The sequence below is a fragment of the Capricornis sumatraensis genome, chromosome 20 (genome assembly GCF_032405125.1).
Source record: "Capricornis sumatraensis isolate serow.1 chromosome 20, serow.2, whole genome shotgun sequence".
NCBI classification, from domain to species: Eukaryota; Metazoa; Chordata; class Mammalia; order Artiodactyla; family Bovidae; genus Capricornis; species Capricornis sumatraensis.
In genome coordinates, this window is record NC_091088.1 from 45,038,937 (window position 1) to 45,058,484 (window position 19,548).

At 40.9% G+C, this 19,548-nt stretch overlaps 1 protein-coding gene across 2 annotated transcripts; it reads left to right on the forward strand.

The window, feature by feature from the left end:
- Positions 1-5,866: 5,866 nt before the first annotated feature.
- TAT (tyrosine aminotransferase) lies at positions 5,867-15,827 on the forward strand. Of its 2 annotated transcripts, none has more exons than XM_068991771.1 (12): positions 5,867-5,925; positions 6,517-6,763; positions 6,901-7,005; positions 9,008-9,075; positions 9,974-10,132; positions 10,355-10,493; positions 10,904-10,956; positions 11,255-11,407; positions 12,068-12,196; positions 12,506-12,589; positions 13,299-13,397; positions 14,145-15,827. In XM_068991771.1, the coding sequence occupies exons 2-12, from the start codon at positions 6,529-6,531 to the stop codon at positions 14,283-14,285; spliced, it is 1,365 nt and encodes a 454-aa protein (XP_068847872.1). In that variant the 5' UTR covers positions 5,867-5,925; positions 6,517-6,528; the 3' UTR covers positions 14,286-15,827. The 2 variants fall into 2 exon arrangements, with proteins under 2 accessions (XP_068847872.1, XP_068847873.1); XM_068991772.1 differs by having other exon boundaries at positions 5,868-5,925; positions 6,550-6,763.
- Positions 15,828-19,548: the final 3,721 nt, after the last annotated feature.

Genomic DNA, 19,548 nt, shown 5'->3' on the forward strand with positions numbered 1-19,548 from the left:
GGTCTCACCCAAGAAAAAATCCAGCCCCGGACAAGACAGCCGAGGGATTGTAAACAGGTAATTCACAAAATGTGAAGAGCTATTCAGTTCAGTTCAGTCTCAGTCGTGTCTCACTCTTGGTGACCCCATGGACTGCAGCACTCCAGGATTCCCTGTCCATTACCAACTCCTGGAGCTTGCTCAAACTCATGTCCATCGAGTTGGTGATGCCATCCAACCATCTCATCCTCTGTTGTCCCCTTCTCCTCCTGCCTTCAGTCTTTCCCAGCAGCAGGGTCTTTTCCAGTGAGTCAGTTCTTTGCATCAGGTGGCCAAAGTACTGAAGTTTCAGCTTTAGCATCAGTCCTTCCAATGAATTCAGGACTGATATCCTTTAGGATTGACTGGTTTGATCTCTTTGCAGTCCAAGGGACTCTCAAGAGTCTTCTCCAACACCACAGTTCAAAAGCATCAATTCTTTGGCTATTCTTTCCTTATAGTTCAACTCTCAAATCCCCATAACTTTGACTAGATGGATCTTTGTTGGCAAAGTAATGTCTCTGCTTTTTAATATGCTATCTAGGTTGGTCATAGCTTTTCTTCCAAAGAACAAGCGTCTTTTAATTTCATGGCTGCAGTCACCATCTGCGGTGATTTTGGAGCCCAAGAAAATAGTCTGTCATTGTTTCCCTTGTTTCCCCATCTATTTCCCATGAAGTGATGGGACCAGAGGCCATGATCTTACTTTTCTGAATGTTGAGTTTTAAGCCAATCTTTTCACCCTCCTCTTTCACTTTCATCAAGAGTTTCTAGCTCTTCTCAGCTTTCTGCCATAAGGGTGGTGTCATCTGTGTATCTGAGGTTATTGATATTTTTCCTGGCGGTGTTGATTCCAGCTTGTGCTTCATCCAGCCTGGATTTTCGCATGATGTACACTGCAGATAAGTTAAATAAGCAGGGTGACAATATACAGCCTTGACATACTCCTTTCCCGGTTTGGAACCAGTCTGTTGTTCTATGTCCAGTTCTGACTACATGAAAAATGACCACCCTCACTAAAATAAAAAGGAACAGAAATAACAACAACCTTTAATACACTTTTTTTTTCCTATTGATCAATTGAGCAAAGATTTTTTTCAGAAAATAGCTCTCAGGGTTTGCAAGCAATCACTAATAGGAAGGTAAATGGCCATTCTGAAAGGAAGCTGGCAATGTGTGTCAAGAACTGTACAAGTTTTCATTCTAGAATATAATTTTCCATAAAGGGTTAGGAAGATAGAAGAATTTAGTATGAGATAAAGGTGACATTTCAAATTAACAAAGAGAGACTTTAATTTTTGGTGATATTGAGGTCTGGAGGACCTGGAAGATCTCCAGTTAGAAAAATATCTGGAAATGTTGGGTTAAATATAACAAAATGCCTAACTGAGCTCCAAAGATAAAAATGGAATGCCCCAGAGGCCAAGCAATGAGAATGACTGAAAACCAGAGGGACAGATGAGCTGACACTGCTGATGCCCCACCGAGATTATCAATTTGAATAGTCTAAGACTCCTGGTTTAATGTTGAGCTGGGCACAGGACAATAAGCCTATTGGCTGTGTGGGTGTGTGGAAGAGCGAGTTGAACCTGAGTCTGCAGTGTAGTTGGGATCTTTGAAAGGTTAAACCTGGAGTGGCAGAATAGTCACAGTAGCTTTTAACTTTGAGACAACCTCATCCTTGCTTGACTTAATTGTTGCAAAGGCCAGGATCAAGAGGAAGGGCCTTAACCACTGAGATTCTCTCTACCTGGAAAACCCCTGCCATAACACTCAGTTGATTCCTTGTATCACCCTTCAAGTTCTAACAGTTGGTTTGAACTCCAAGAAGTTGTCATGATAAGATATATTTGTGTTCTCTCTTCTTCTTATAGTCCATTATTTGATCAATTTGTCAGGTCTATCAGTGTTTGAAATGTGATCCTGCCTCAAGGAAATTATCCCACAGATTGCAGGATACTCATAAAAGTTCCCAATCATAAATAATAAGTGTATGCAATATGATTTATTTCTAATAGCAAGAAAAGTTGGAAGCTGCCCCATGTCCAGAAAGAGTGGAATAGCTAACTGAACATAACATAGCCATTAAAAGGAATTAAGTTGATCTCCATGTATGAAAATGAAAAGGAAGCCGATACAACATATTATTGAAGTTTTTAAAAAGCAAGCTATAGAACAACATTGTTCAATAGAAATGGAATGCAAACCACATAGTAATTTCAAATTTTCTAATGGGAATATTTTTAAATGTCAAAAAAATAGAAACAGATGAAACTAATTTCAGTAATATACTTTATTTCACCCAATAGATTCAAGTATTATTTAAGCATGTAGTCAATGTAAAATTATTGGTGAGACATTTTACATTATTTATATAAGTCTTTGAAACCTGTTGTGTATTTTGCACCAATGACACATCTCAATTCAGATAAAGCACATTCCAAGTACTCAATTGCCACTTAAGAATAGTGGTTACGATAAGAGACAGTGAAGCTGCAGAATGAACATATAGTAAATATATAATTTTGAACAACTCCAAAACCAGCTGTACAAGCACTGTGTAGACATAGAAGACACTTGGAAAGATAACCAAGAAATGGCTAAACTGGCGGTCTCTATGAAATGGGATTATGGGGAAAGAAGGTTTTAAGAGTTTGGTTCATAAACATCTGAATTTGAATTTATTATATGATTATATATTACACTTTAATTACTAGAAGAGTGAAAGCAAAATGTTTGCTGTCTTCAATGCAGTAAGTCCATGTATAGTAAAATTTACATTAAGGAGATAATAACATGTAAGTATGTAAGTAAGTAAGTGTTAGTCGCTCAGTCGTGCCCGATTCTTTGTGACCCCATGGACTGCAGCCCACCAGGCTCCTCTGTCCATGAGATTTTCCAGGCAAGGATACTGGAGTGGGTTGCCATTTCCTTCTCCAGGGGATCTTCCCAACCCAGGGATCAAACCCGGGTCTTCCGCACTGCAGGCAAATTCTTTACCGACTGAGCTACAAGGGACATGTATGAACATGTATGAACTGATATTTATATACAATGACACTCTTGGCAGCATTTCTTACAATAGTAAAAGCTAGACTCCTCATCATGTCCAACAATAGGAAAAATATTCAATAAATTCTGATGATTCTCTATGATGGAATGTTTTTCAGAACATGAAAAAATATTCATGATATAATTTAAAAATTTGCAATGCAAAACTATCCATAATATGGTCCAGCAGCTCTACACCAAGGTATATATTCAAGAGAACTGAAAACATGTGTTCATATGAAAACCTGGATCTAAGTGTTAGTAGCAGCATTATTTCTAATAGCCAAAAAGTGGAAACAACCCAAATGTCCAGCAGCTGATGAACAGATGAACAAATGAATATATTTACACAATGGACCACTATTCAGCCATAACGAGGAATGAAGTACTGAAATATGCTACAACTTGGAAAAACATTTGCTAAGTGAAAGAAGTCAGATATGAAAGATGACATATTGTATGATTCCATTTGTGTGAAACATCAGGAATAGGCAAATCCATGGAGACAGAAAGTAAATTAGTGGTTGCTGGGGGCTAAGAAGAGGAAAATTGAGAGGGGCTAGTTAATAGGTATGGAGTTTCTCTCTGGAACAATGAAAAAAAATGTCTTGGAATTAGATGGTGGCGATTGTTGCACAATGTTGTGAATGAACTAAAAATCACTGAATCTTACACTTTGAGATGGTGAATTTTATGTTATATAATTTTTTTCTCAATTTAAAAAATATGTGCATAGAACAAGATCCCAACTTTGTAGGGAAAAAGTAAAACTAACGTATTAAGAGTGGTGGTAGATTATAAATGCTTTTAAATTTTTCTGATTTTCTCCAGCACATATATATTTTAAATGGAGGTGGTGGTGGAATAAATGTGTTTAGGAAGGGGTGGTCTTCTCTCTTGACAAGATCTATGTGTTTTGGAAACAGTACCATGTTCTCACTTGGCAACCTCACCAAGGGTAGTAGATCCAGCATGCGAAGCGTGTGTCTATCTGTAAAATGGTTAACTGTATTTAGGAAACTGAGCCATTTGCCTATGTATAGGGTGCCAAGTAGGAGAAGGCATGGCAACCCACTCTAGTACTCTCGCCTGGAAAATCCCATGGACGGAGGAGCCTGGTAGGCTGCAGTCCATGGGGTCGCTAAGAGTCAGGCATGACTGAGCGACTTCTCTTTCACTTCTCCTTTCATGCATTGGAGAAGGAAATAGCAACCCACTCCAGTGTTCTTGCCTGGAGAATCCCAGGGACAGGGGAGCCTGATGGGCTGACGTCTGTGGGATCACACAGAGTCGGACACGACTGAAGCAACTTAGCTGCAGCAGCAGGGTGCCAAGTAACAGACCTAAACCTTTCCTTTTTTGCCTTTTAGATGTTTTAAACATAGCTTTTTTGAAACAAAGCAGCCTGGGTTGTCCAGCTCGGGGCTCAGGGTTTCATAATTAACCTAAATTTTCTTTGACCTGGCTGGCTTCCTGCACCTGTCTGGTGCTTCTGCTTCTCCACTGGTGAGATGAAGTGGTAAATGCTTGCTTCAGTGGAGTGGGAAAGTGACTGCATTAGGTGAATTTTTCAAAGCACTAAGAGTTGGAAGGGATATATGTATACATATGGCTGATTCTCATCATTGTATGGCAGAAGGCAACAAAACATTGTAAAGCAATTAGCCTCCAATTTTAAAAATAAAGACATAAATAAAAGAAAAATAATAAATGAATAACAAATAAAAGAGGGAAAAGAAGATGGAAAGATCAGAGAAATTAAAGGTTATTCAACCCCAGTGGAGACTCAAATCACCAATAAACAGCTGAAGAAGACAGAGCTTATGAAACAACTCTCTGTCTCTCAATAAGTAAACGGTAGGATTTGAGCCATGAGGTCACTGAGGTTTCTCTTAACTCTTGGGTGGATGATACTTTTCATAGGCTCACAGGAATTCTGAGATGTCTGCTGTGCTGGCTTAGCAAAGGTTTTTGTTTAGATCTCACCTGACATCTTATTTTTCCAGTAACTCCGTAACAGGAAAATTAAGAATTCACAGCATAAAGATAAAATTGCACAGGTTTTAGTTGCCTTAGATACCCTGTACTTTTTAAATGTTTATGGAGTGGGCCTTCGTTTACTCTAGCTGCACAGCTTGTTCTAACTGGAGTAGAACTTTGCGCACTAACAAGGAAAGGAGCCCCAGATGTAGGAATTAAATAAGCATGCTGCTGAACAAGTTGTAGAGCATGATCTCAGCTGTGTTTTGAAAATATTTACAATTCTGTATCTAGGTATCCATCATCTAATCTATCTACTGTCTATCACCTATCTATTTATCATCTGTAGATCTGTTGATCTATCATCTATCTGTCTTGATGAATGGATAGAAACGGCCAGATCATTACCACTGCCTGGCCCTTGCAAGACTCTCACTTTTTACTCTATACATTTCTGTACTGTTAACATTTTAATAGGTCATTTTGTCACAAAAGAAAGATTTAATAAAAATTACCAACTGTAATCCTAACTACGTCTCTGACAATCCTTTCAAACATCTCACAAATTACCTAGAAAGAGTTAACGTAGACAATTCCAGAAGGCTGAAGTGTTCAAATTCCTGATTTGGTGGTGGAGGTGGAGGCAGGGTTAGAGGTAAAAAGCACCAAAAAGTGAAGAGGTGGGGAAAGAAGAGGGCTGGTTGCTCTGTTCTTACCTGAACCAATAGCATGAGAGTTTCAGGCCCAACGCCCATTTGTGGGACTATTTCAGGCATCAGAGGTTGCATCTGAATTCACGGTCACTGTCACTTGTCAAAGAACTTAGGCAACTTCCTGGTTTGGCTGCTTGGAGGCTGCTTCTCCTTTACTGGGAAGGTAAAATCTCAAGCCTCAGCTAACCTTGTGATTTGGGATGCATGGTTTTTTCTTTGTGGTGTATTGACTTCTTTTTCCACAGGGCAGTAAGCTGCTTATAGAATAGGTCTTTATTTTTACTAATGATAATGTTAACACTAAATTTCTAACAATATGGAATAATTCTTCCTGGTTATTCTTTGCACAGGACAAGACACAGTCTGTTGAAGTGTAAGGAGACTCTTCTTGCATGGAAAGGAAGGGATACCTACGCTTTCCTTGTTTAACATTAGTTTTCATGTCATTCTTCCTTGGTTTTGTGGACAGCATGGTTAAATTTTCATGGTGATGATGTAGCACACAGTGAATCTCACGGTAGATAAGCGTTCAATGGAACACTCTGCTAATATTGTAGAATGGTTATTTTGCTTATTTTCCATCTGAGTGAAAAGTCTTTAAATTGCCCTCATTCATTCAAAGCTACTTTACATGTGAAAGGAGTTTGAAAAGAGATGTCTGGCAAAGTCACCCCAGTGTTTAGGTCCAACTGTAGCTGCCCCACTGGACTGTATCTGTCCTTAGAGTCACAGTGACCCCTTCTTTTCCCCATAGTCTTTGCTAGTCATGGACACATATGTGATTCAGATGCAGGACCATGGCAGCCTCCGCTCAGTTCTGGATGTGCACGTCAACGTTACTGGGAGAGGCTCCGTGCTGGGGAAAGTGAAAAGCAGGAAGGCCAGATGGTCCGTGAGGCCCTCGGAAATGTCCAACAAAACTTTCAATCCCATCCGGGCCATTGTGGACAACATGAAGGTGAAGCCAAATCCAAACAAGACCATGATTGCTTTGTCGATCGGTGAGTTGAGTACACTTAACCAAGAGGCAGGCATTGTTCCTCTCACCCCATCCTCATGGGTTGGGCGGAGGGGACGGAAGTGGAGGGTGGGTCTGGGCTGGGCTTGGAAGAATAACCTCTTGGTGGTTCTTAAAAAGGGGACCCTACTGTATTTGGAAACCTGCTGACAGATCCTGAAGTTACCCAAGCAATGAAAGATGCCCTCGACTCAGGGAAGTTTAATGGCTATGTACCCTCCATCGGTAAGTTCACCCTGAGACTCTACTCTGGCAGTTTCCAAATCTTCTGTGCTCTTCTGACAGGAATAAATTTCTAGCAGTTCTCTTTGTTTTCCTGATGCATAATTCCTAAGGAGAGGCTAAGATAATATGCTGTTGAATTTGGGGAAAGGAGTCTCAGAATGCTTAACCTCAAGCCATCAAGGTCCAGCTTCTTTCCTGGTTTCTTCTGGCATTATGGCACCTCCCTGTTTCCGGTTCCCATTACACACTCTGCTCAAATAACACTCCTATCCTATCATTGCTCATTCTCCACGGAGGCCTTGAGTTTGGCTGCAGCTGCTTCTTGACAGAGCCATCTAGCTCCTAAATCAATTTACTTACTGCCCTATGTAAATACTTCTTGGCGTTATTTCTCCTCCTCCGCACGTTCAAGATTTATTTTAATTATGGTCCTGGTCACACTCTCAATGTAACTATGCTTGTTTCAAGGCAAAAACAAACAAACAAAAACAACAGCAAAGAATGAGTTGTTCTATTAGAGAACAGAAGGTTAAGACAGGAATAATTTTATTTAGGTGTAAGTCTTGCCTGGCAAATCCCATGGACGGAGGAGCCTGGTGGGCTACAGTCCATGGGGTGGCCAGGAGTCGGACACGACTGAGCGACTTCACTTTCACTTTTCACTTTCATGCATTGGAGAAGGAAATGGCAACCCACTCCAGTGTTCTTGCCTGGAGAATTCCAGGGACGGGGGAGCTTGGTGGGCTGCCGTCTCTGGGGTCGCACAGAGCCGGACACGACTGAAGCGACTTAGCAGCAGCAGCAGCAGCAGCAGCAGCAGCAGCAGCAACTCTCTCCATGTATTGAACATTCCTCCCCTAAGCATTTTGATAAGTGACTCCTTGACTTTGTTTCAGTGTCACACACTTCCCCACTGTATATATGTGCAGAATAAAAATCAGCTTCATGCTAAAATAGAATTTAAAAACACTTTAAAGAGATATCAGGAAGATGATTTTTAGGTTGATTATTTACATTTTATGCAGCTTCATAAATAAAAATCAAAACAAAATAAGACCAAAAGTGAGTTATAAAAAGAGTTTATACATAATGAAAGGGAATATGAAAAAGAATATATATATGTATAACTGAATCACCTTGCTGTACAGCAGAAATTAACACCATATTGTAAATCAACTATACTTCAATACAATTTTTAAAAATGTTTATTATGACTTTTATATTCAAAGTATTAAGAAACTGATTTAACCTGAAACCTAAAACCAAGTCTCCATTTGACAAATACTCAAAGGATATGAACACTTCATACCAAAGGAAACACAGATAATGTTTATCTGTGTTTTTTCTTAGCAATTAAGGAAATGCTGATTAATTTCAAGAGAACTATCTGTACCTATTAAGTTATCAAACATTAGGAAATATTGCCTCTAGCTTTGGTAACTGAAGATAATCTTTTTGGACAGCAATTCTGTAAAACATAATAACTGGTATGAAACTGTCTATACTTCAAGCTTGCAAGCCAACATTTGGAAACATTGCATGAGAATATAATTTAAAAGGAAAATATTTTAATTTAAATATAATATAAAAGGAAAATACTAATAGGTATACAATACAATGTGAAAAAGTTAAAATGAACCCAGTGTAATGAACTCATTAATTACAAGTTTTCAAATATAATCCCTGAAAGGGATTTAAGAATAATCTAAATCCTGTATCTTAGATTAAATAATCGAAAAGAAAGCATAATCACAGTAGATGCTGCAGAATACTTTATAGTTTTGTGAACTCTTTTTGTTATTATTTATACATTTGTGTGCTCATTATAAAGTTGTAAGGTACAAAGTTAATCTCCTTTAACTATAGTGACTGAGAGCTGAACCGAATGCTATGTGCTCTGATCTGGGACAGAAGGTAGCCTTGAAGCCCTGTGACTTAAGGGCATCTCTGTCAGCTGTGGGATGAAAACTTCCAGCTTTCTCCTTCTGCTCTTTTCTCTCAGGCTGCTTATCCAGTCGGGAGGAAGTTGCTTCTTATTACCACTGTCCCGAGGCACCCCTGGAAGCTAAGGTGAGCCCTAGACAAGTTGCTAGCTCTGAAAAATTGCTCTAGAGCAAAAAATTTCTCTAGAGCAATTTCTCTAAAGCAATACCAGGCAAACTCTACCCTTTGTTTCTGTCCCACGAGGAATAAGGGTTTTAAGGGAAACAAAAACTAAGAATAATTTCCCTTTGGCAATTCCAGGACTTTTTATATGGGGAGGCCACTAGTCAGTGATTATATTTAATGTAATTATGTATGATAATAACATTGCATACAACTTATGTGATGTCTGTCTCATGGAGGCTCAAAGGACTCAGAGGTCACCCTATATTTGATTTTCTGCAAAAGATCATTGAAAAACAGTAATTCATAAATACCAAATAATTGGAAATTTTAATTTTACCAATAGGGTCTTTTATTAATCTGTAGTTCCCTTCACTTACCTAAGGTCACTTAGATGGGAGGATCGAGTTTCCATGGCATATTGGACTCAGGGCAGGGTCAAGTTTAAATGCCCTCCACTCTGTTGTTTATAGGGTGGAGGTCAACATTTCTTAACGTTAAGGGGAGTCCTTTGTATTTCAGAAGAGAGCCATGCTTCAAATCTCTGGTCAAAAGTAAATAAATAACCAGGTGAAAAAGTCCAAGGTCATAATGACCTCTCATGGAGGTCTGCTGAGTCACAGCCAAGCTGTCCTTTTTAAAGCGATTTTTTTCTTTTAAGTGGCCAGCATTTTCAACAGCCTCGGGATATGGACATATATAAACATATTCGTTTATTTCAATTTTGGCCTACTATAGTCCCCACTACTTTACATAGGATTTTTAAAACTAAGCTTATTTTTGCTTCCCACTCACTCATCTGATAATCCCTTTTCTCCTGTTGCTGTTGGAACCCCTAACAAAACAAAACTTTTCTTCACAGGATGTCATTCTGACAAGTGGCTGCAGTCAGGCTATTGAACTGTGTTTGGCTGTGTTGGCCAACCCAGGGCAAAACATCCTAGTTCCGAGACCTGGCTTCTCTCTCTACAGGACTCTGGCTGAATCTATGGGAATTGAGGTCAAACTCTACAATTTGTTGGTAAATGACTTTTTAATTTTAGATACAAATTAGATAATTTTAGATACAAATGCTCAATTAATACTTCATAAAAATACATGACCATTAGCTTAGCAGAGAAATATCTGAAAAGTCTGAGGCCACAGACACATTTTGTGACTTATATTATACCTTTGAGTGAAGTGAGTAGTCTTCCTACATTTTTCAGAATCATCTTGATCTCAGTGTTTTTTCCCTCCCCAGCCAGAGAAGAATTGGGAAATTGACCTGAAACAATTAGAATCTCTGATTGATGAAAAGACAGTTTGTCTTATTGTCAACAATCCATCAAACCCTTGTGGGTCAGTGTTCAGTAGACGTCATCTCCAGAAAATTTTGGCAGGTAAGTCCAACAGATTTCACTTGACAGGAAAGAAGATGGGGATGGAATTCTTCAGCTGTTTCCTGGAGTGAGAAAGAAGTCCTTCACTGAGTTCCGAGACTAGGATAGAGGTCAGAGGGCTCCAGTGGGGTCCCTAGTGAGTGGTGTGCCACTGGAAAGGTAGAAAGAAGGAGAAAAAGACTTGCCTCTTAATCACTCCCATCATGTGGAAGAAAGGACTTGAAATATCTAGTTAACTAAACAGCAAATTTAGGCTCCGTACCCTGGAAGAATATGAGAAGAATTTGTAGTTCTTGAAGAGGAAGACAAAACCCACAAACATCGAGTGTAAAGTATAAGCCCAGGTAAATATTTAAGTGCTAAGGCAATTCATATTAAAAATGACATCAGCATGTTTCTCTTATTTTCAGTGGCTGCAAGGCAGTGTGTCCCCATCTTAGCTGATGAGATCTATGGAGACATGGTGAGTCTCGGGCAGGATCTAATTATTTCATTCATTCCCTAGAGTCAGGGGTTGTATATATTACTGGGCTGGGACCAGTTTCCTCATTTTAGGCTTTTTTTTTAACCCAGACAAGACACCAGGTTACATGTTTTTGGATAGTTCCCTTTGAAGCTTCTTGAGATCCCAGTCATGCTTCAGGGTAGAAAGAGCCTGTAAATCTGAGGCCCTGTGCTTAATGATATAAGGAAAATTTGGGGAGGCATGGGATTTGGAGGGATGCCAGAAAACATCTGTAAGAAACACCTCTTCTCCTCAGGTGTTTTCAGATTCCAAATTTGAGCCTCTGGCTACCCTCAGCAGCAATGTCCCCATCCTGTCCTGTGGAGGGCTGGCCAAGCGCTGGCTGGTTCCTGGCTGGAGGATGGGCTGGATCCTTATCCATGACCGAAGAGATATTTTTGGCAATGAGGTGAGAATATATATATATTCTAAATATTTATTTATTTGTTTACTTATTACTTGCTTGCTTTATCTCACAGTGGTGGTATAAATGTGAGATTTTTCTTTCTAGGCCCTGTAGTTCTGTGTGCCTGGAAAGACACTGGATAAAGATAGTACTAGTTATTTCTCTCCAGAACTCAGTTTTTCTGTGTTGGTGAGGAAGTTCCATCTACCTCCAATTTTATCACCACACAAAAAGAAGCAACAAGCAGTAATGATCCCTAATACTATTTGTGGACTTACAAGGTACCAGTGCTTTATGTACTTTATTTCAATGTAATTCTCCCAACAACCCTGTGAGGCCAGTATTGGTATTATCTCCATGTTACAGCTGATAAAAATGAACTCAGATAGGTTGTATAATTTTCTCAGAGCCACACAGTCAGTGTGTGGCAGAGCTGGGCTACAAACCCAGGTGGTCTGATTTAAGAATGAAACGAGGCACCACCATGTCTCCAGAGATTGGAAACTAACCCTAATTCTGCCTAGATAGAAGATAACAACAACAACAACAAAACTGAAAATAGACAAAAATAAACACTTTATAGAAAGAATGGTCAGAACAAGAATCTCCACTGCAGGGATGCTTAAGAAAGGCTAAATAATGTGTTTGCCGGGGGGCTTTTAGATCCGAGATGGGCTGGTGAAGCTAAGTCAACGGATCCTGGGCCCCTGCACCCTTGTCCAGGGAGCTCTGAAAAGCATCCTGTGTCGCACCCCTCAAGAGTTCTACCACAACACTCTAAGCTTCCTCAAGGTAAGAGCAGCCTGTAGCCTTCCACTCTGGGAGTCAGGGAATGCCTCCAGGGAAGCCCCGCCATTATGGGGCTTCCAAGCCAGAAGGTGGCATCATTGTCAACATTCATCCATACATTTCTCTAACTTCTGGCAATCCACTCTGCTCCTGGCCTAAAGCTGTGAGTGGGCAGAGTTTTTTTTCTTGTTAACTCCTTATGCCAGCAGAGCAAACCTAGGTTCCCCGCCTTTGATGTGGGCTCTCTTTTTAATGACCCAGTTTTTCTTTAGCTGAAGTTTTTATCCTTGATGTCTCTGCCTCTTCTCATAGTCCAATGCAGATCTCTGCTATGGGGCATTGGCTGCCATCCCTGGACTCCGGCCCATTCGCCCTTCTGGGGCCATGTACCTCATGGTGAGTATGTGGGTCGCAGGTGAGGGAAGCCAGTCTGCAAGGCTCACAGAGACAACCAGATGGGCTCCTGAGCCAGTCAGTTTAAGAACTGCCTTGTTATGAATTGTCCCACTGATGTGGTTTAAACTCAGTGCTAAATAAAAAGAAAGAAAGAAAAAAAAAACCTCTTAAAATGACAACTTTTCAATACAGAGAATTGTTTTATATGCAGATACAGAGATGATATGACACAAATAAGAGGCTTTCCACACTACTGTAGCTATCAACCAGGAGAGATCTGCTTCCCTTGGAGTGTTTGGGGATATATAGGAATGTTATTTGTTTCTAGAAGGACTGAAAGGTGCTATTGGCATCTTGTGCGCCAGCAATGCTGAATATTTTCCAATGGGCAGGGTAGTTCCATGCAATCAAGACTAGCCTGGCCCACAGTACCAATAGTGCCTTTTTTAAAGAACACTAGCATCCTATTTTCAGCTTTCATTTATCAGCATCCAAGAAGGAACACTTCAATAAACTAAAATATTAATATGAATATATCCTCTCTTCCCTATGAAAAACTCCACAAGCTCCTAAGAGCAAGAACTCTTAGTTCTCAGTAGTGGAGTTCCAAGATATTTTTTTACAGCAGTCCCTGCCTTGATTTCTGGCATAGGGAGTGGCCTGTTTTCCCTCCTTATGATCAGTTTGCCTTTCCCTGTTATTGGTATAGGTAGGAATTGAGATGGAACATTTCCCAGAATTTGAGAATGATGTGGAGTTCACAGAGCAGTTAGTTGCCGAGCAATCCGTCCACTGCCTCCCAGCAACGGTGAGTGCTTACATCTCTCAGGTTTCTCTAGAAACTCTCAGTGGTGTATAGTGCCTTGGGAGCTCTCCCTGAGCTGGTCTTTAGCCTTTTCCTCCCCGAACAAAGTGTACAGTTGGCCTTTATATGTGCAGGTTCCGCATCCAAGTATTCAACCAACTAGGGATAGAAAAATATTAGAAGAAAAAACATTCCAGAAAGTGCCCCAAAGCAAAACTTGAATCTGCTGCAACCTGACAACTATGTACATAGCATTTACATTGTATTAGGTATTATAAGTAACCCAGAGATTATTTAAAGTACACAGGAGGAGGTATGTAGGTTATGCAAGTACTATGCCATTTCATATACGGAACCTAAGCATCCTCGGATTTTAGCATTCTCAGCGGTTATGGAACCAACCCCCCTATGGATACTAAGGGACTACTTACTGTATTCTCTTTTGAGAAGATTCTTACTGGTGGGTGTCATGACCTCTATTTAAAATTTGTTTCTTCCTCATCATTATCCCATCTGATTCAGGAAGAAAAATTGTAGTTGGACATTCTAAGTGAGAGGAAATCAAGCTTGTTCCACAAATTCCTTTTAAGATAAATTAACTCAGTTACTGGTTCAGCATCCCAGTGGTGGGAACTGATAGCCCTGGGTAAATGGTATTGCTGCCTCTTGCTGATTAGGGCCCTGGCCATACTAGGGTGGTCTAGTCACTGATTCAACTGCTCTGAGAATAGTATGCTTTTATTTTTGCAGTGCTTTGAATATCCAAATTTCTTCCGAGTGGTAATCACAGTCCCTGAAGTGATGATGCTGGAGGCCTGTAGCCGGATCCAAGAGTTTTGTGAACAGCACTACCATTGTGCTGAAGGGAGCCAGGAGGAATGTGACAAATAGGATGGAGTCCATTCTCCTGAGTATGTGTCCCGTCTGGCTGGGGAAACTGGACTGAGCCCTGCTGCCCCTCCAGGAATCAGGTGCTCCTGCTGGGAAAGGAGCCTCACAAACACCACGTCAAGGGCAGAGAATTGCTCTGGCTTTCCCCAGCTATAGCCGCACACACACACTCTAAGCCCCAGATTTCATCTCACTGTGCTCTGCCGGAGTGACTCACTAATTCATTAATCCATCCCTCTCCTGTTTGATTTCCTCCTTTTATCTTGAGAGTACCAGGTAAACAAAGTTGCCCACGAAACAGCAGGGACAAGAAAATCAAGAGCTTAGGATTCAAGAAACGAAAGATTGAGGGACACACGTGCCCCCAACCATTTCCTCTTATTCTAAGTAAGAACACACTCTCTGTAGTCAGGTTTGAAGCCCAGCTTTTCTGGCTCACTTCAGGTGTACCTCACTGTATGTAACAGTGCTAGAAGGAAAGAAGTTGGGGACACATGTATTTGGTTAATTCTAAACGCATTAAGAAAATTTGCTAATTTGAAGGATGTATTATAGAAACTTGTTGATTTTTTGGTAGAGAATTCTTTTGTGACAAATAATTCAATTGATAGTTTCTAAATATAGATATATGTATATCAGGCTTTCTTAAAATGAAGGCATATCTGTACTAAAAAAAAAGGAGGAATCAGAGGACCTTCCAGAAATGCTGCTGTGTAAGGGCCAGAATTATCCTCACTTGTCAATCATTATTCCTTTTGCTGTAACATTGATACTGATTTATTGATATATATATATTATATTATCTTTTCATATGTTTTCTAAGAAACATTTATATTGACAAGATCTTTTATTTTGCCAAGGGCATAAATTATTGTTTTTCTTTTTTTATTTTAATAAATTTTACTAAGTATTCTCTTCTGTGATGCCATTTTTCTCCTCTGTGGGAAATTTCTATCCCCAGGTGCTGCTTATTGCTCAACCTGGTTGATGTATTACCCACTAGGTTTCATTTATTTCTCTGTCGCCTAGATTCACTAACCACTTACTGGGTAACAAGTTGAATTGGTTCAGCTAACCAAGAGAATGAGGTGTGTCCAAGATCTTTTTTCCATATGAGCTTTTTGTCTGCAAATCCTCTTAGGCACAGTTGCCTACTTTTTTCCCCTCACCATTCCCCTGGAGGAGGGAACCTGAAGTTATCTTACAAGGTTAGGGGAAGGAATGTATCATAACCATCCTGGAGATTCCTTACTAAGGGATATTTTCCTTGTCTAGAATAGGAACTTCAAGTCCCAACCCTGCCAAACACACTCAATTAACTTCCTTTACAAAAATAAACATCAAATGTCCCCCTTCCGATCTAGCTGGACTTTAGCGAAATCAACTAAAATTTACCCTTCAATTTTCTTCAGCAAATCCAAAAGGAATATACAAATGATTGAGATGATGAAAATTTGTTTCCTGTATGCCAACCCTGCCGGCTTTTCGAAAATTCCTGGCTCCTCTTTTCCTGTACTTTCCGCCCCAATTCCCAAGGATGTTTGTCCAGAAATAAACAGGAAAACTTAGTGGTTTACACAAAACGTTTTATCTTCACACATAATGCATAATTCTATCTAGCATTAGGGCATCTAGACAGACGTCTTAAGTTTCCAAATTTCCTTGATATCTACATTTTGGTAAGGGAGTCAAATGAACATTCAAAGATTAAAACACACACACATATTGGACAAATTTCAAGTGATGCAAGAAAAAAAAAACACAAAAACCCCAAAACATTCATGCCAATCCTTCAGCCACCCATTTCTCTCCTGAGGTAATCACAGTAGCAGTTGCTGTCCAGTTCTTTGAGATTATCCTCTGTACACGTAAATGTTTACATGAATTTTTCCTTTTTCTCTTTTTTTCCTTCAAAGTTAACTATTACTTGGTCTTCCCTGGTGGCTCAGATGGTAAACAATCTGCCTGCAATGTGGGAGACCTAGGTTTGATCCCTGGGTTGGGAAGACTCACCTGGAGGAGGGCATGGCAACCCAACTCCAGTATTCTTCTTGCCTGGAGAATCCCTATGGACAGAGGAGCCTGGTGGGCTACAGTCTATGGGGTCACAAAGAGTCAGACACGACTAAGCACAACTTTCTAATTCAGCTTCCTATGGAAATCAAAGGAGGGATAATATTTCTGAGGTGTCCATCACGTCATGGGTGATCCTAGGGAAGAAAAAAAAAAAGGAACCACTGGCCAGGGCTGCTTCCAAACAAGATTAAAATTCTCAAGAGAAAATTTCTAGCCGCCTCACGGATGGCGACAGCAGGACATCAGAGTATCTGAGGACAAAACGAAGGATGCGTTAACAGTTCGGAAACAAGGGCTCGCGGCTGTGAATTCTAACCAGAGCATCGTTTACCCGGTAACTGGCGAGTTATAACGGACCCAATACACAAACCATGCCACTCTAGTCCCTAGCAACCACGAACGCCAGGGTATGGGCTGCGTGGCGGCTTTCGAAGACCGGGGTTGGGGAGTGCAGCGGCTGTTGTGGAGAGCGGGGAAAGAACCCACGCCTGCGCAGGCGCAGATGGCGGGGCGGGGGGCGGGGGGGCGTGCTGCACTGCTCAGGGCGCATGCGCGATCTTGGGGTAGGTGCAGTGCTCTGGAAGCAGACGGTGGCCATATTTGGTCTCTGTTGGTGAGGCGGTTACTTCTCCTTAGTCTTCGGTATTGTTTCCTCTTTAGCCTATTTCCTGACCGCACGCCTTGAGAGAATCCCTTCCTACCCTTCCCCCCCCCCCCCCCGAATCCCTTTCGGGCCCCGTCAGGCGGGAGGCTTCCAGCAAGTGGACAAATCATCCCTAGGTATTGTGAACACCTGTTAACCTATTCCTCGTTTTGGGCAGGTGCCAGTAAGTTCCTTGAGTTGTGAAACGGAAAAAGAAATTTCCAGTAGCTGTTGTCAGTTTTCAAAAGTATTGTCCCTGGAACTTTTTCTCAAATAATCTTGCTTGTCACCGTCCCCAGTACCTGACACACGTGTTTGGATTTCTGCTGAACCAGAAAGATGAATCCTCCGCTGAACTCCACACACAGCACACATTACTGTGCTTGGGGGTCTGAATTTTAAGTACCCCAAAGGTTGAATTATTAAGTTCTTTGGAGAAGAGAATTCCAAGGACATGTTATTCATACTGTTACTTTAAACAGTTTGCAGTTGGGTGTCATGTGGTGACATAGAAACCTCAAATCTGGATTCTCTCTGTGGGTCAGATTATTGCACAGCACCTTTTGTAGAAACGGTCGCTTTCTGATATTCCAGTTGAGGTGTATTATGTAGGAAGGAGGGATGCCAGTTCTGGGAAGAAAAGTCTGTAAACGAGCATGTGGGTCTTAATTTTTGTCAGCGTTTCAGGCATAGAAAATAATTCTTGCTCTTTGAGACATTTACTCGTTTGAAAATCGAAATGCAAAAGTACATTATCCCCTATTTAAAAAATAAAACCACAGGGACTTCTTGCTTTAGCAGCACATGTGCTAAAATGGGAACAATATAGAGAAGATGAGCACAGGACCAGCAATCCGAATTCAACAGCAGATTTGACCAAGTGGAATTTATTCCTGGAATATGAGAATGGTTCAACACATGAACAAAATCAATCAATGAAATAAAGCACAGTAATAGAATGAAGGACAATCAAACCACCATCAACACAATTTTAGAATATCCCCCAATGCCCCTTCTACTCATCTTTTCTGTTATTAAAACTACTGGATTAGGACCACTTCTCATGTGAATTTCTCAGCTTGGGATTCCAGACCATTCAGGTAGGTAGAATGCAATTGAGCGCTAAATCCATGTGAAGGAATGCCTATGGTTCCAGAGTCTCATGGGAGAGGTTTTTTTTCCTTCCAAAGGGAGATTAATTTTTAATTCATCCTTTTGTTCAGGCTTAGCATTTGAAGGGTCCTGATTTCATGCAGAGTTTAAATTCCTAGTCCCTGCTTTACTTGGGCCTAAGGCCTCCTCTCCGCATCTTAAAATCCAAAACTCTTGATTACAGAGATGTGTGCTGGGTTCAGCTGCTCAGTTGTGTCTGATTCTTTATGATCCCACGGACTGTAGCCCACCAGGCTCCTCTGTCCATGGGATTTGTCTGGCAAGAGTACTGGAGTGGGTTGCCATTTCCTCCTCCAGGAAATCTTCCCCACCCAGGGGTCAAACTGGTGTCTCTTGCATTGGAAGGTGGATTCTTTACCACCGAGTCACTTGGGAAGCCTGGTTACTGAGATAGCACCAGCATAACCATACTCTTTTTTAAAACAATAAATATTATTTTTGGCTGCGTTGAGTGCTGTGGCATGCAGGGGCTTCTCTCTTGTTGAGGCAGGCAGACTTCTCTCGTTGCAGGGCACAGGCTCCAGAGCAAGAGAGCTTCAGTATTTGTGGAAAGCAGGCTCAGTAGTTGTGGCATGAGCAGGCTTAGTTCCTGGACCAGGGATCAAACCCTCGTCCCCTGTTTTGGAAGGCAGATTATTAACCAATGGACCTTCAGGGAAGTCCCAACCATGCTCTTTTTTTCTTCTAGTTTTTAGTTCTCTCTTTGTGATCCTTGAGAGGTACCTTTACCCTCATGCAAAATTAGCTCTGAATCTGAAAGTATGTCTTTTAGATTTGATTTAACATATCTAGGTGTTTTGAAGCCCACATATTTATTTTCACGTTATCTGGTTTGTGATATTGTTATAGAAATTCCCATACTTTTTGGTCCCTCCCACCTCATGCTTCCTCCTTCCATTCTTTTCCCCTGGAATTCTTCCATGGCAGATAAAATTCTGTGCCATTCCCAAATTGTTGAGAATATTTCCTTCACCTTTTTTCCTTAAGTGTAACTTGGCTGTCTCCTGAAAGACAGTGCCAGCCTTACAGCCTGTTTGAAATTGGTGTTTTGCTCAGTCTAGAAGTCTCATTTGAAGGGACCCTGATGCTGGGAATGATTGTAGGCAGGAGGAGAGAGAACAACAGAAGATGGTTGGATGGCATCACTGACTCAATGGACGTGCGTTTGAGTAAGCTCCGGGAGTTGGGGATGGACAGGGAAGCCTGGCGTACTGCAGTCCATGGGGTTGCAAAGAGTTGGATACGACTGAGCGACTGAACTGAACTGAGAAGTCTAACATATTGATTGTCCTCCCAGGATCTCTGTTCTCTGAGTCACACAATAATTATCCTTTAACATATAGGCTATAATACAACATTGTAAATCAATTA